This window comes from Thamnophis elegans, chromosome 7, assembly GCF_009769535.1.
Source record: "Thamnophis elegans isolate rThaEle1 chromosome 7, rThaEle1.pri, whole genome shotgun sequence".
Lineage (NCBI taxonomy): Eukaryota > Metazoa > Chordata > Lepidosauria > Squamata > Colubridae > Thamnophis > Thamnophis elegans.
The window spans coordinates 76368119-76385879 of record NC_045547.1 but is presented as its reverse complement, the minus strand read 5'-3'; the positions used below and the strand labels follow the sequence as shown (position 1 = coordinate 76385879).

General features: G+C 45.4%; 1 protein-coding gene across 1 annotated transcript in view; it reads right to left on the bottom strand.

Annotated features, from left to right (window-relative positions):
* ANO2 (anoctamin 2) overlaps positions 1–17761 on the bottom strand; it is a 110370-nt gene that overhangs the window by 22376 nt on the left and 70233 nt on the right. Inside the window, exons 15-18 of the mRNA XM_032221874.1 lie at positions 16046–16157; positions 11415–11472; positions 9220–9320; positions 5891–6039 (exon numbers count right to left, since the gene is read on the bottom strand). Coding sequence (XP_032077765.1) covers positions 5891–6039; positions 9220–9320; positions 11415–11472; positions 16046–16157 — 420 coding nt within the window. The remainder of the gene's footprint in view (positions 1–5890; positions 6040–9219; positions 9321–11414; positions 11473–16045; positions 16158–17761) is intronic.

Below are 17761 nucleotides of genomic sequence, written 5' to 3'. Positions count from 1 at the left end.
GACATTTCTTGCTCCAGTTGTTAAGTGAATCACTGAGGTTGATAAATTAGTAATCTGAGTGTTAAGGGAATCTGGTTTTTCTATTGACTTTGCTGATCAGACGGTCACAAAAGGGGATCATATGACCTTGGGACATAGCAATGGTCATAAATATGAATCACTTGCCAAGTGTCTGAATTTTGATCCTGTGATCATGGGGAGGCCAGAAAGGCCATAACTATGAAAAATGGTCATAAGTCACATTTTTCAGTGCCATTGTAACTTTGAACAGTCACTGAATGAACTGTTGTAAGTCGATTATTTATAATTAATTCTTCATTCTTGTAGGACTGAATGCAGTGGCCTAGAGGTGGAGCTCTTGCCTCCCAATCAGGAGGCTGTGAGTTCAATCCTAGGTAGAGGCAGATATTTCTCTCTCTGGGCACAATGAGAATATATCTGCCGAATAAAACTCCTCATCGGAGACAGAAGAGGCATCTGGCCAGTAAAACACTCTGCTAGCTCCATTCAGTTGCTTAGACTCCATCCTGCAAGGGATTATGGAGTCGTTAAAAGATGATGATGATGATGATGATGATGATGATGATGATGATGATGATGAATTGTTCATTCTTGTCTTCAGCAAAGCATCTAATCTAGTCATTTCATGTCTATGAACTTCTCTTATTAGCAAATTTCCAAATATGGGATGAAGTTTCTGGAAAGTTGTTGTCATACTGGATGTGAAACTTGATAGCTGAAATCAATTTAAACCTGACAATTTAAATTTCACTTTGAAAATAAAGAGACTTACAACATAAAGTATTTAACTCCTCTCTTCTTCGTTGTAGAGGCATTTATTTCAAGGTTCAAGGGCGCTATTGAAGTTCTCAGTGGTTACTCTATGTTTAAGTATGCTACAAACATACTACAGATCTCACCATTTGTCTTTCCAGTTGCTTATTACTCTGCGGTTATTGATTACTTGTTAGCTTGCAAGAAGCTAAAGTTAATTAAGTCATCAATATGAAAGTAGAAACGATGCTTTGGTTGGGTAAACAAAAAGTAGAATTTTCTGGTCCCCTTCAGGCCACAGAATCAGTTTTCCTGAGTTTAAAATATCAGTGAAAATGTATCAAGGAAGATATTACAGAACATATTAAATAGTCTCACAGTTGCCTGAATGGCCTACTGAAAAATAGCCCTTTAATGGCTCATCTCAACTTGGAGGAAAGTATAGAGTGGAGGGTCATATACATTGTCTAAGGACAGGGGTGTCAAATTTGTGGTGTCACATTGTTGTCACATGACATATCACAATTTTCCCCCATCACTAAACAGGGGGTGGACATGGCCAGTGTGTTACGCATCTGGCCCATGGACCGCAACTGTTCTTCATATACTGCAAAATCTCCATTATCACCCCACTCCAGGGGAAGGATACTGCAAAATCTCCATTCCCTCCTCACTCCAGGGGAAGGATACTGTAAAATCTCCATTCCCTCCCCACTCCAGGGGACGGATACTGTAAAATCTCCATTCCCTCTCCACTCCAGGGGACGGATACTGTAAAATCTCCATTCCTTCCTCATTCCAGGGGAAGGATACTGTAAAATCTCCATTCCCTCCTCACTCCAGGGGAAGGATACTGCAAAATCTCCATTCCCTCCTCACTCCAGGGGAAGGATACTGTAAAATCTCCATTCCCTCCCCACTCCAGGGGACGGATACTGTAAAATCTCCATTCCCTCTCCACTCCAGGGGACGGATACTGTAAAATCTCCATTCCTTCCTCATTCCAGGGAAAGGATACTGTAAAATCTCCATTCCCTCCTCACTCCAGGGGAAGGATACTGCAAAATCTCCATTCCCTCCTCACTCCAGGGGAAGGATACTGTAAAATCTCCATTCCCTCCCCACTCCAGGGGACGGATACTGTAAAATCTCCATTCCCTCTCCACTCCAGGGGAAGGATACTGCAAAATCTCCATTCCTTCCTCATTCCAGGGGAAGGATACTGTAAAATCTCCATTCCCTCCTCACTCCAGGGGAAGGATACTGTAAAATCTCCATTCCCTCCTCACTCCAGGGAAAGGATACTGTAAAATCTCCATTCCCTCCTCACTCCAGGGGAAGGATACTGCAAAATCTCCATTCCCTCCCCACTCCAGGGGAAGGATACTGCAAAATCTCCATTCCCTCCTCACTCCAGGGGAAGGATACTGTAAAATCTCCATTCCCTCCCCACTCCAGGGGAAGGATACTGCAAAATCTCCATTCCTTCCTCATTCCAGGGGAAGGATACTGTAAAATCTCCATTCCCTCCTCACTCCAGGGGAAGGATACTGTAAAATCTCCATTCCCTCCCCACTCCAGGGGAAGAATACTGCAAAATCTCCATTCCCACCCCACTCCAGGGGAAGGATACTGCAAAATCTCCATTCCCTCCCCACTCCAGGGGAAGGATACTGTAAAATCTCCATTCCCACCCCACACTGGGGCCAGCCAGAGGTGGTATTTGCTAATTCTCCGAACTACTCAAAATTTCCGCTTCCGGTTCTCCAGAACCTGCTGAATTTCACCCCTACTTTAAACCCTCTCCTAGGTTTGCAGAGTTAGACAATTAACACTTTGATTTCAGGCAGCTACCGAGCAGAATGAATGTCTTCCAGCATAAACTACCTGTTTGACCTGAAGAGAACTTTTACTCAATTAATTATGGAGTATTAGTAGACATTTGCCCTGAGAACAATATAAAGCCAGATGTTTAGAATATGTAGGATTTCCATTGGAGAAAATCTGCAACATCTGCAAAATTGTTCTGCTGTGGCACAGATCACACAGCAGAATACCGCACCCCCTTCTTATCTCCTGGCCAAAAGGCCACTCACACAAAAGGAAAGAAAAGGTGTGCCATAAAAAGTCACATGCTTTTTTGACAGTTCCACACGAAATGTCAAAACAACTCTTACATTATATTTATATTAATACCATCCGCTGTTGGAACATAACATTAAAAATCCCTCCAGGGGAATCTCCCTCTGAAAAGTATCTCAGGAATATGTATTTTTTTCCCCAAAATATAATGAATCTGTGCAGCCTGGCACTCAGACAAATCAGTCGTCAACAGGCATATAGAGATAAAACAACATCTACATGCCATTCAAAAGAGATAAAAAATAAATAATAAATAAAATGAACTAAAAGGGGAAGAAAAAGACCAAAATAGCAGCAATAGCAATAGCAGTAGACTTATATACCGCTTCATAGGCCTTTCAGGCCTCTCTAAGCGGTTTACAGAGAGTCAGCATATTGCCCCCAACAATCTGGGTCCTCATTTTACCCACCTCGGAAGGATGGAAGGCTGAGTCAACCCTGAGCCGGTGAGATTTGAACCGCTGACCTGCTGATCTAGCAGTAGCCTGCAGTGCTGCATTTAACCACTGCGCCACCTTGGCTCTTCACCAGCAATCAGCACCAAGATATGCAGAGTTTTACATCAAGATTAATACTAGACCAATAATTAAGTAGTAAACAATTGTGGGAAGTTATCATCCAGCCCTCTCCCAGAAAAAAATGAAATATCCTAGGAAATATTGAAAAGGCAGAATATTTCTCTGGATATGAAAAGAAAGAAACATGTTTTAAAAGACAGAATAGTTGCCTGTAGCTTCCTGCCCATCCCCACTGTTAATGGGCCATTAAGAAGTCCAAGCTAGTCCACTCTACATAATAAAGACTTCCCCACCAGCTGCAGGAAAGCATGATAATATTGGCCCTTTACTCAACTGACCACATGGCATCTGAGAACTCAAACAAACCTGGATTCAAAACACAGCCTAGAGAGTTGCCCCTGCATGGCCCCATGGGAGTCTGACAACCAATCAGAATACATTTCTTACACAGGAACAGGAAACAGAGAGGTGGGACTAAACAGGTTATAAAAAGCCTAGCAAGCCCCTCCCTCAGCCCTTCTCTTCTTCTCCACCAACATTGAAGCATGTGATCACCTTTTCTGCTCAGGGCTCAAGCCATGTGGTCCTGTCCACCAATAAACCATCTTTCCAAGCAGCCTCCATGTCTCCAGTGTCTTTTTCCCCACTTGGGGAGCCGAACCCAGAAGGACATTTCTTTCAGCACAATACCCCAATCAAGGAACTACCAATTCAAACAACCAAACAGTAAACAACAGCCTAATCAAGGAACCAACAAGAACACGTCTTTGAACGCTGAGAGGGCAAGCCACTGGTATATAAACTGAGAGCAAGCCCTCTTCCCTGCTAGGACTGATGATGCTACTTAGTTGGGTAATGAAACATTTGCAAGAAAACAACCAAGCTCAGAATGCACCAAGAACCCCATAAATAAGAATTTTAATTCTGTAAGCAAATAGAAACAGGCAGATTTTTTTTCCCAGAAACAATATGGGCCCAAGTTATACTGAACTGTCCTCTTTCACTCAAAGGGCCAATGGAGATCATGTGGCTGTTTATTCTCCTTTGTTAGACACATCTAAAACAGGTTTCTCATTTGTAGCTTTAAGGTGTGTGGACTTCAACTTTAAGATGTGTGGATTTCTATTCCCAGAATTCTGGTTGGGGGATTCTGGGAGTTGAAGTCCACACTTCTTAAAAGTTGTGATGGTTCAGAAACACTGATTTGAAAGGAATAGTCAACTCTGAAGGCTACCTTCTACTACAAGAACCATAGGTCCAAGCCTCCTTCTTCAACAGGACTTTGAAGATTGATCTAAGGTCATCTGACAGAATCAGAAAAAAAAACTAGAATAACAGAGTTGGAAGGGACCTTGGAGGTCTTCTAGTCCAACTTCCTGCTTAGACAGGAAACCCTACACCACTTCAGACAAATGATTATCCAACATCTTCTTACAAACTTCCAGTGTAGGAGCATTCACATTCTGGAGGCAAGTTGTTGCACTGATTAATTGATCTAATTGACAGGAAATTTCTCCTCAGTTCTAGGTTGCTTCTCTCTCTGATTAGTTTCCACCCATTGCTTCTTGCTCTACCCTCAGGTGCCTTGGAGAATAGTTTGACTCCCTCTTCTTTGTGGCAACCCCTGAGATATTGGAACACTGCTATCCTGTCTCCCCTAGTCCTTCTTTTCATTAAACTAGACATACCCAGTTCCTGCAACCGTTCTTCATATGTTTTAGCCTCCAGTCCCCTAATCGTCTTTGTTGCTCTTCTCTGCACTCTTTCTAGAGTCTCCACATCTTTTCTACATCGTGGTGACCAAAACTGAATGCAGTATTCCAAGTGTGGCCTTACCAAGGCATTATAAAGTGGCATTAACACTTCACGTGATCTTGATTCTATCCCTCTGTTTATGCAGCCTAGAACTGTGTTGGCTTTTTTGGCAGCTGCTGCACACGGCTGGCTCATATTTAAATGGTTGTCCACTAGGACTCCAAGATCACTCTCGCAGTTACTGTTATTGAGGAAGGTGCCACATATATTGTACCTGTGCATTTTGTTTTTCTGGCCTAAATGTAGAACCTTACTTTTTTTCAACATTGAATTTCATTTTGTTAGATAGTGCCCAATGTTCAAGTCTGTCAAGATCCTTCTGTATCTTAAGCCTGTCTTCTCGAGTGTTGGCTATTCCTGCCAGCTTGGTGTCACCTGCAAATTTGATGAGTTCCCCGTCTATCCCCATCTGTCCAAATCAAGAGAGACTTCTGTCTCTAGGAGCCTGTAGCCTTCACGCTCCAGAAGGTATGTGTTCAACCGAATTCCTAATTGTTTATAGCAAATACAGTTAAAAGGATGTATTTCAGCCAACCTGACACTGGAGAGTTACAACAAGAGGAAGTCGGGGATGTCTTAAATCTTGGACAAGCAGGTTTTGAGGGAAAGATAAGAGGGATTTATGGCTGCCCCAGCCTTACTCATTTCCATGTATTCCGGAGTCAGCCCCATGAATGGTTCCAAGACGTAATCCAGCTCCCACTGCTGAGGCTGCTTAGATGGATCTGAATGGCTTTCCTTCTTCTCCGGCCTCTCATCTTTTAGTTTACGGAACAATTTCTTTAATTTCCTGGAAATATATAAAAAAAGCACGCCATTAGCTCAATTGCAGGGGGGAAATCATTCTATTTTAAGGGACTTTGCGCACGACAGAGCTTTGGTCTCTCTGTGTGTGTGTGTGTGTGTGTGTGTGTTTGTGTGTGTGAGAGAGCCATCTGGCACCACAGATTCAGGCTAATTCTTACCGTTTGTGATTTAGAAAGCCCCAGCTTTCTGTGTGTGTCTGTGTGTGTGTCTGTGTGTGTGTGTGTGCGTGCGTGCTTTTAAAATCCACTGACGCGGATGTCCTTTTTGAAAGTCTTCCAAAAATACACTTTTACTGTGGTTCCTATCGTGCGGTCGATTTTTTTTTAAAGCATCTTGAGAAATTAAACCAGGTGATTCAGAAGGGAGCAATTCATGAAAACGATCATATATATATATATATATATGTGTGTGTGTGTGTGTGTGTGTGTGTGTGTGTGTGTGTGTGTGGATGTAGATGTAGATGTAGATGTAGATGTAGATGTGTATATGTGTAATGGTAATCACTCTTCTCTTGAGTATTCCAGGAGAGAGCTCAGAGGGATGTATGTATTTAGGTGTGTCCAGCAGGGAAATTCAATTTTTTTACTACCAGTTCTGTGGGCGTGGCTTGGTGGGCGTGGCTTGGTGGGCTTGGCAGGGGAAGGATACTTTAAAATCCCCATTCCCACCGCACTGCAGGGGAAGGATACTACAAAATCTCCATTCCTTCCCCACTCCATGGGAAGGATACTGCAAAATCTCCATTCCCTCCACACTCCATGGGAAGGATACTGCAAAATCTCCATTCCCTCCACACTCCATGGGAAGGATACTGCAAAATCTCCATTCCCTCCACACTCCATGGGAAGGATACTGCAAAATCTCCATTCCCTCCACACTCCATGGGAAGGATACTGCAAAATCTCCATTCCCTCCACACTCTGGGGCCAGCCACAGGTGTTATTTGCCCGTTCCCTGAACTACTCAAAATGCCTGCTACCGATTCTCCAGAACTGGTCAGAACCTGCTGGATACCCCCTCTGGAAACTATGATTTATGGCCCATGAGCTATCTACTTTTTTTCCCAGAATAAAACCTATTTATTTGACGATTGCATGTACACTGAGACCTTGTGTCAGAACCTGTTCACCCCTGAGTGTGTGTCCTCAACGTATAAAGTGTTCATTTATTGGCCGTTCAAAGCTACAACAGCACAGAAATAAAGCGGCTTATGACTGGTTCTCACACTTACAACTGTTGCAGCTTTCCTGCAGTTACTTGATTCAAATTCGGGCACTTGGCAAATGGCATGTATTTAGGATAGCAATAACAATAGCACTTAGCAATAGCACTTCGACTTATGTATCGTTTCACAGTGCTTTACAGCCCTCTCTAAGCAGTTTACAGAGTCAGCATATCCCCCCCACCCCGCCACAATCTGGGTCCTCATTTTACTGACCTTTACTGAAGGATGGAAGGTTGAGTCAACCTTGAGCCAGTTTAGGATCGAACTGCCAAACTGCTGGCAGCCGGCAGTCAGCAGAAGTAGCCTGCAGTACTACAGTCTCACCACTCTGTGCCACTCTGCAAACTATGGTTGCAGCCTCACAGAGTACAGAGGGAGTGTCGTTTGCAACCTCCCTAGGAGCTTCTAACAAGCCAAGTCAAACCAGATTGACTTAACAACCATATAATTCACTCGTTAAATCGAGGACTAGCTGTGTCTTTGAAGGAAGCCAATGGTTCAGGCCTCTGAAACCCACAAAAGGGCAATAGCAATAGCGCTTAAACTTATACAGGTAGTCCTCGACTTACGACCACAATTGACCCCAAAATTTCTGTTGTTAAGTGAGATATTTGTTGTGAGTTTTGCCCCGTTTTATGCCGCAGTTGCTAGGTGAATCACTGCAGTTGATAAGTTAGCAAACCTGGTTGTTAAGTGAATCTGTCTTCCCCATTATTTGCTTGCCAGAAGATCTTTCCTGCCGCAGCTGTTAAGTGAAACACTGCAGTTGTTAAGTTACTAACACGGTTGTTAAGTGGATCCGGCTACCCTATTGCTTGTCAGAAGGTCGCAAAAGGGGGCACTGCAACTGTCGTAAGTTTGAACCTGTTGCCAGGCATCTGAATTTCGATCACGTGGTCACGGGGATGCTACGAAGGTCGTAACTGTGAAAAACGGTCATGTCACTTTTCCCACTGCTGTTGTAACATTGAACGGTCACTAAGTGAACCGTTGTAAGTCGAGAACTACCTGTATACCACTTCGTAGTGCTTTACAGGCCTTTCTAAGTGGGTTACAGAGTCAGCATATTGCCCCAATAATTTGAGTCCTCATTTTGCTGACCTTGGAAGGATGGGGAAGGATGGGAAAAGGCTGAGTCAACCTTCAGCCTGGTCAGGATCGAACTCCTTGCAGTGGACAGAGTCTGCCTGCAATGCTGCATTCTAACCACTGTGCCACCAGGCCAGTGGTGGGTTTCAAATTTTTTTAGAACCTCTTCTGTAGGTGTGACCTGCTTTGTGGGAGTGGCTTGCTGACCATGTGACCAGGTGGGAGTGGCTTGCCAGCCATGTGACTGGGTGGGTGTGGCCAACTTGTAAAATGTGGTGAAACTCACTTAACAACACACTTGCTTAGCAACCAAAATGTTGGCTCAGAAACTCTGGCATTTGAAACACGCAAGTCTTAAAGCTGTCAAGTTACAAGACCCTTGCACCCCAACCCTTTAGAAAAAAAAACCCCAGGGGTGTTCAAACTTGACAGCTTCAAGACTTGTGGACTTCAACTCCCAGGATTCCTCCTCCAGTCATGTTGGCTCAGGAACTCTGGCATCGAAGCACGCAAGTCTTAAAGCTGTCAAGTTACAAGACCCTCGCACCCCTAACCCTTTAGGAAAAAAAACCCCAGGGGTGTTCAAACTTGACAGCTTTAAGACTTGTGGACTTCAACTCCCAGAATTCCTCCTCTCGCTCTTCATCTTGATGATGTGCGGACAGGCGGGGGGAGGGAGCTGGAACCGGTTCTAAACGGCACTGTAGATTTGTGGAACCTCTTCTGTAGAAGAGGTTAGAACTGGCAGGAACCCACCACTGCACCAGGCCCACCCACACTGCATGCTCACGTTTCCAGTCTTGTGGCACAGAAAGAAAAAAAAGAGAGAGAGAGAGATGAAATACTTACGGAACTCCTATTTCAAAGATATTGTTCTGAATCAGCTGCTTCCCCAACATGATGATGCTGAGCTGGATGCAAAGTTCCATCAAGCATCCCCCGGGAGCACACTGCAACGGACAAGAAAGACACAGGAAGTCATGAAAATCAGGCACACCAATCTCCTGGCAGCTTATATGCAACACCTAAGTCTGATCACAAGAATCACAGTTCTAGCCCAAAGGTGCTCTTTCAAGAGGCAGTTGGACTTTTTTCTTTGAAGGAGTTTTGCTTCTCATCCAAGAAGCTTCTTCAGCTCTGACTGGATGGCGGCGAAGGGAAGGATTGATACTCCTTGCAGACAGCTGGTCGTTTGCATCCTTTCAGAGAGTCCTTGAGGCCACTTGGAGGTTTATCTCTGTCCTCGGGGTCACCTGAGTGGTGCAAATGGGTGTGGGGCCGAGGTGGCGCAGTGGTTAAATGCAGCACTGCAGGCTACTTCAGCTGACTGCAGTTCTGCAGTTCGGCTGTTCAAATCTCACCGGCTCAGGGTTGACTCAGCCTTCCATCCTTCCGAGGTGGGTAAAATGAGGACCCAGATTGTTGTTGGGGGCAATATGCTGACTCTGTGAACCGCTTAGAGAGGGCTGAAAGCCCTATGAAGCAGTATATAAGTCTAACTGCTATTGCTATTGCCTTCTTGGAACTGCTGAAAGGACTGCGTTGTAGACTGGAGGTAGAGGATATAGTATCCCTTCTCCTCCGTTGAGAGAGGGCTGTTCAATTTTGACACAGATGGCCCCTTTGACCCCTCTTTCAAACCAGTGGTCCCCTCTGTCCAAAATGTGGACTTTGCTCTCTTCAATATTTGTCTTTTAAATGCAGATGGACTGCTGAATCTTGTCCTGATGAGTTTGTTCTCCTATGTTGTGTCATGCGTTTATGAAGCGGTTGTTTTGTTTCCCCAGTGTACAGATCTACCCTTGGCTCACTGCATTGTACTGCATATACCCCATTGCTCAGTTTGTGCCTGGGTGTTTTATCCTTGGGGTGGACACCAAAACCCCAGTCGGAGCTGAAGAAGCTTCTTGGATCAGAAGCAAAAGGATTTCAAAGGAAAACAAAAAAGTCCAGTTGCCTCTTGAAAAAAAAGCACCTTTGGGTTTGACATAGATGGCCTCTTTGACCCATCTTTCAAACCGGTGGTCCTCTCTGTCTAAAATGTGGACTTTGCTATCTTCGAAAGAGTGGGCTTTGTCTTTTAAATTGCAGATGGCCTACTAAGTGTTGTCCTGATGGGTTTGTTCTCCTGTGTTGTGCCATAGCGTTGCTATGTCGCACCCAGCCTGGTGCCTTAACCAACTGCCTCTCATAATCTGCATAATTACATTAAATAAGGTGGTGGGCAACAGAACAGATACAATTCAAGCCATCCATTATGCCGAGCATTTTGAAATGTTTCCATAGCATTTGGCTTGCTGAAATAGAGCCAGAGAAGTCATAAATGACGCATAGAAAAGAAAACCAATTTATATTTTTTGGTTTTAGGTCTATTGTCAATCAATTTCAGGGACTATTTTAATTTCATTTCCTTTAATTTTAATTCCGATGACGTTTCTGACCTTACACTGGAAACATAATGCTAACCACAAGGTTTGGGAATCATAACCTCAGGGATCGCAGCAGTGCCATGAAAGTTCGGATAGAATTTAACAAAAAAATATGTTCACCCTTAGAAGATTAGTCCTTGACTTATGACCACAATCGAGCCCAGCATTGATGTTAGCAATAGCAATAGCCGTTAGACTTATATACCGCTTCATAGGGCTTTCAGCCCTCTCTAAGCGGTTTACAGAGTCAGCATATTGCCCCCAACAACAATCCGGGTCCTCATTTTACCCGCCTTGGAAGGATGGAAGGCTGAGTCAACCCTGAGCCGGTGAGATTTGAACCGCCGAACTGCAGAACTGCAGTCAGCTGAAGTGGCCTGCAGTGCTGCATTTAACCACTGCGCCACCTCGGCTCTTGTTGCTAAACAAGACAGTTAATAAGTGAAGTCATTTTGCGACCTTTCCTGCCGCAGTTGTTAAGTGAATCCCTGCAGATGTTAAGTTACTAACACAGTGTGAGAATGGCTTTATGTCCCTTTCTCCAGTGCTGTTGAAACTTGAATGGTCACTAAATGAACGGCCGTAAGTCGAGGACTCCCTGTATGGGCAATTTACCTCTTCCATTCGGTAACCAGCAAACATGTAGACGTACTGACCAGGGCGTCCCACAAACCTGAGGACAAACAGATAAACGGGATGAAATCAGTAACAGAAAAATACACCATGATTATATACATCTATAAAAGAAAGGTGGGTTTTTTTGCGGTGGGGGGGAGGCTGAATCTCAGCAACAGTTGAAGTTTAATAAACTTATATGCCGCCCAATCCCGAAGGACTCCGGGCGGCTTACATAAAAGACAATTTAAAAAGTACTAAAAAAGTTTAAAACATAAGAAATAAAGCAGGTTAAAAACACAACACACTCAACCGTAGTGGGGCTGGGCCTCATTCAAGAGGTCAACAGCCCCAGGCCTGCCGGAAAAGCCAGGTCTTAATAGACTTTTTGAAGGCCGCGAGAGTGGGGAGGGTCCGGATCTCTGGGGGTAGATCGTTCCATAGGGCCGGAGCAGCTACAGAGGAGGCTCTCCCCCGAGGAGCCGTCAAACGACATTGTCTAGTTGACGGCACCCGGAGAAGGCCCACTCTGTGAGATCTTATCGGCCGCTGGGAGGTATATGGCAGAAGACGGTCCCATAGATATCCAGGCTCTAAGCCATGCAGGGCTTTAAAGGTAACAACCAGCACCTTGAAGCGCATTCGGAGACAGATCGGGAGCCAGTGCAGCTCGCGGAGGATGGGTGTAACATGGGTGTATCTAGGTACACCCAATATCGCTTGTGCGGTTGCATTCTGGACCAATTGTAGTCTCCGGACACTTTTCAGGGGCAGCCCCATGTACAGCGCCAACAGGATGTGTTCTCCGGGGGGCTCTTGAAAGAATCGTCAGATTCCTTGCTGTGCTGTGGGGTAACTAACCATAGCTGCTTTGGGGGAGCAGTGAAGTGGGGGGGGCACAAGTGGGTGTGGTCGAGGAACCTGCAAATCCCCTAAAACGCCTGCAAAATTGATACTTCCATTCCCGACCATCCAGTCAGAGCTGAAGAAGCTTCTTGGATGAGAAGCGAAACAACTTCAAAAGAAAGAAAAAAAAAACTAGAAAATCCAGTGGTCTCTTGAAAACAAAGCACTTTTGGGACAACCGTGACCCGGATGATGGAGAATTTCCACAGACATTTTTTTTTAAAAAAAAACAGCTGGCCGGGTCTTTCTGTTCATCCCAGCATCTCTTTCAATTGGGGAAGGTGGCCTGCAAACCCACAATTTTTGCAATCAAGCAAGCATCATGGGGAAACAGGGCCATCTGCAGGTGGAAACCCCTGGGGGAAAGTTTGGGATGGATAAGTTAAGATTCGAGATTTTTCACAGGTACATCCATCACTTCCCGTGTGTCCCTGTTTTCCTGACCGTGATTCTCCCGAAATCCTGTTGCTCCTTTTACTGGGCAAATGGAGGAGGATGAGGGACGTCATTTTAACCGAGGAAGGAAAAGCCTCAAATGCTTTTTGGAAACCTGATTTAAGCACAGTGTTTCCTGCAAGGAAAGGAAATTCCTCGTCCTCCAGAGCAGATGTCCACCCTAGAAATTCCAGGTGTTGAAAGCTGCGAGCCAGGCTTTCAAATGGGGCTGCTGCCCATCAATAAAATAAATAAGTGAGAATTTAGATGGCCGCGTGCCCACTCTGTGACATTTTCAGACCTCCCAAGACATCTGGCACGGAAAACAAAAGCAGCCCGCTTCTGCTCGGCACGAAAACTCCATGCGCGTTTCATGTCCTTAGGAAGGCGATGCCAGGAATCTGGCGGATGGAAAGAGAAACGTTTCTCTGATCCCCCGGCGGGCTAGGATGGATCCAAGATGATCCCCCTCTCCTCCTCCCAGTAAACAGTATTTGCCTGGGGCTGAACTGCAGTTCCTCCAAGCATGTGACTCCTTTTCCTTGTCTCTTCCCCATCCCCTGCCCCACCGGACACTTTGGGAAAGAAACATCAGGATAGGCAAACATCTGTTTGACTGACACTGTTAAGCTTTGCAATTTGAGCCCCCACCCCCACCCCGTGGTCCAGTTGGGTTCTGATTCATAGGCTATCTTGGCAAGATGTTTGCCATTGCCTCCTTCCTAGGGCTGAGAGAATAGCAATAGCAATAGCAGTTAGACTTACATACCGCTTCATAGGGCTTTCAGCCCTCTCTAAGTGGTTTACAGAGTCAGCATATCACCCCCAATAACAATCCGGGTCCTCATTTTACCCACCTCGGAAGGATGGAAGGTTTGAGTCAACCCTGAGCCGGTGAGATTTGAACAGCCGAACTGCTGAACTGCAGTCAGCTGAAGTAGCCTGCAGTGCTGCATTTAACCACTGCGCCACCTCGGCTCAGAGAGAAGGATACAGACAGTTCGGAGTGGTTTGGGCAAACCGGTAGCGGAATTATTTTTTTAATTTTTATATTATAAACCAGGGGTAGTCAACCTTTTTATACCTACCGCCCACTTTTGTTAGTCTCTGTTAGTAGTAAAATTTTCTAACCGCCCACCGGTTCCACAGTAATGGTGATTTTATGAAAACCTAATGAAAATGTTTTTAAATAATGCTATGACATTTTTTAATAAGTCAATTAATTTTTTTAACAAAGGAAAGTGCTTCAATATTGTACAAAAACCCTACCGCCCACCATGAAAGCTGGAACGCCCACTAGTGGGCGGTAGGGACCAGGTTGACTACCACTGTTATAAACACTTATACACATTTACAAATAACATTGGAACTTCCCATTCCTTCTTACAGCAGATATCTATCGGTACATCTTTACAAACATTTTTTTCCCCTCTCAATCCATCTCTATACATTTTTTACACTTATCATCCTAATATTCCTTACTCTTTCGCTTATCTATGTTTGATCATTTGTATCAGACAGACTTTATTGCTCTTCTACTAATAAATAACTTTTTCTACTGCTGTAAATCCTACTTTTCCTACCTTCTTGTCACTAATTCCTACTTCTTCTATAATGCAAACTATATTTTCCAGATTCTTATTTACCGTTTCTATCATCTAGCCTTTTTATACCATTTTTCCCAAATTAAATAGTATTCAGTTTCCTCCTTTCTGTGAATTTCCTTGGTGAATTTATCCATCTTTGCACATTCTAAGATAGCAATAGCAATAGCAGTTAGACTTATATACCGCTTCATAGGGCTTTCAGCCCTCTCTAAGTGGTTTACAGAGTTAGCAAATTGCTCCCAACAACAATCCGGGTCCTCATTTTACCCACCTCGGAAGGATGGAAGGCTGAGTCAACCCTGAGCCGGTGAGATTTGAACAGCCGAACTGCAGAGCTGCAGTCAGCTGAAGTAGCCTGCAGTGCTGCATTTAACCACTGCGCCACCTCGGCTCTATCTGTATCTTCCGTATTATCTCACCCTCGTTCGGTAGTGGAAATTTTGAGTAGTTCGGAGAACCGGCAAATACAACCTCTGGTTGGCCCCGCCCTCCCGCCCTAGCCGTTCCCTGTCCCATATTCCCTTGGTTTTTTTTTTTACCTCAGCTGATTCGCGCGGTAGCTGAGCTAAAAAAAAACAGCTCAGCTCACCAACACTGACACCGAGGGAAGTCTTTGAGTGCTGCGTGTGCGCGCGAAGCACGCTCAAAGCACACTCTTGTAGAGCTGGTAGGGAAAGATTTGGAATCCCACCACTGGGACTGTCCCAAGGTCACCCAGCCAGCTTTGTCACTTAGGATCATGACCACTCCTCACGGTCATTCGATCAAAAATCAGGTGCCCGTATTTTTGACAACTGCCTGTCAGGTCATCCCTCTCTGTGACTTTCCCAGCTGGTTTCTGACAAATGACATCAATGGGGGAAACCAGATTTGCTTAGCGACCATACGAATCACTTAACAACTGCAGTGATTTGCTTAACACCTGTGGGGGGGGAAAGGCCTTAAAATTGAGCAAAGCTCCCTTAACAACTGTCTTTCCTTAGCAATGGAGAATTTGGGCTCATTTGTGACTACCTATACTCAGTGGCTAAAACTCTCACCTTGTCAATCAGAAAGGTCGGCAGTTCGAATCCCTACCGCCATGTAGGTAGGGGTGGCGCAGTGGGTAGAGTGCAGTACTGCAGGCCACTTCAGCTGACTGCTAGTTCAGCAGTTCAGCGGTTCAAATCTCACCGGCTCAGGGTTGACTCAGCCTTCCATCCTTCCGAGGTGGGTAAAATGAGGACCCAGACTGTGGGGGTGATATGCTGACTCTGTAAACCGCTTAGAGAGGGCTGAAAGCCCTATGAAGCGGTATATAAGTCTAACTGCTATTGTTATGTAACGGAGTGAGTTCCCGCTACTTGTCCCAGCTTCTGCCAACCTAGCAGTTCAAAAGCATGTAAAAATGCAAGTAGAAAAATAGGCCACATGACCACGGAGACGTCTTCGGACAGCGCTGGCTCTTCGGCTTTGAAACAGAGATGAGCACCGCCCCCTAGAGTCAGGAATGACTAGCACATATGTGTGAGGGGAACCTTTACCTTTACCTTTATACTATAAATGCAATTAAAAACCTATAACCCTGAGGGTATTGTGTAGTAAAACTATCACCACAATAACAAGCCAAACTATCACCACAATAACAAGCCAAAGTGAGGCCAGGTATTAAAAGCAAATGCTTATAGAGCTGATCCAACTTACCTCCCTTTAAAAAAAGCCACGTAAAAAATGGGCGCATAAGAATTTACAAACTTCAGCAGGAAAGCCTTCAGAATTAACCTCTCCTCAAACGTTTTCTCTGTTTTGGGGACCTCTGCAAATGTAGAAAACACGAAGGAAAGAAAACTTGTTAAGCGTCACTCACACCAGCGAGACAAACAAAGCAATTATAGTTTTGCAGTTTCCAGGAAAATATACAGTCTGGATTTCGAAAAGTCATACTCTGACTCAGCCAAGCTGTACACTTCCATTCAAGGGGTCCTAATTTTATTTTATTCTGAAAAGAAGATTTTGCAGGGAATGACAGCGTCTCGATGCCAGCCTCCAACAAGACATGGCACGTGCTTTATAAGCCATACGAGATTAATTGCTGGCTCCAAACTTAATTTGCGCAAACGAAACATTTATTTTGTTTTGTTTTATTATTTTATTTTTAAATTATTTTTTTATTTTATTGTATTATTTCCCGCCTTTATTACAGTACTAGCTGGATACCTGTGCTCCGCTACAAAACTATGTGATTGGGCTTGATAAATCGACACTTCTCTCCCTCAGTTCTCTCCCTCAGACTGGCCCCATTGATCCTCTTTTATCCCCTTCTCTCCCTCAGGCTTGCCCCACAGAGGCCTCTCCTATCTTATCCCCTTCTCTTCCTCAGGCTGGCCCCATTGGTCCTCTTTTATCCCTCACTCTCCCTCAGGCTTGCCCCACAGAGGCCTCTTCCCTCTTCTCCCCTTCTCTCCCTCAGGTTATCCCCACAGAAGCCTCTCCTCTCCTCTCCCATTCTCTCCCTCAGGCTTGCCCACAGAAGTCTCTCCTCTCCCCTTCTCTCCCTCAGGTTGGCCTCACAGAAGCCTCTCCTCTCCTCTCCCATTCTCTCCCTCAGACTGGCCCCATTGTTCCTCTTTTATCCCCTTCTCTCCCTCAGGCTTGCCTCACAGAAGCCTCTCCTCTCCCCTTCTCTCCCTCAGGTTGGCCTCACAGAAGCCTCTCCTCTCCCATTCTCTCCCTCAGACTGGCCCCATTGTTCCTCTTTTATCCCCTTCTCTCCCTCAGGCTTGCCTCACATAAGCCTCTCCTCTCCCCTTCTCTCCCTCAGACTGGCCCCATTGATCCTCTTTTATCCCCTTCTCTCCCTCAGGCTTGCCCCACAGAGGCCTCTCCTATCTTATCCCCTTCTCTTCCTCAGGCTGGCCCCATTGGTCCTCTTTTATCCCTCACTCTCCCTCAGGCTTGCCCCACAGAGGCCTCTTCCCTCTTCTCCCCTTCTCTCCCTCAGGTTATCCCCACAGAAGCCTCTCCTCTCCTCTCCCATTCTCTCCCTCAGGCTTGCCCACAGAAGTCTCTCCTCTCCCCTTCTCTCCCTCAGGTTGGCCTCACAGAAGCCTCTCCTCTCCTCTCCCATTCTCTCCCTCAGACTGGCCCCATTGTTCCTCTTTTATCCCCTTCTCTCCCTCAGGCTTGCCTCACAGAAGCCTCTCCTCTCCCCTTCTCTCCCTCAGGTTGGCCTCACAGAAGCCTCTCCTCTCCCATTCTCTCCCTCAGACTGGCCCCATTGTTCCTCTTTTATCCCCTTCTCTCCCTCAGGCTTGCCTCACATAAGCCTCTCCTCTCCCCTTCTCTCCCTCAGGTTGGCCCCACAGAAGCCTCTCCTATCGAGAAGAAAGGAGGGAAGGAAGGAGGGAAGGAAGGAAGGAG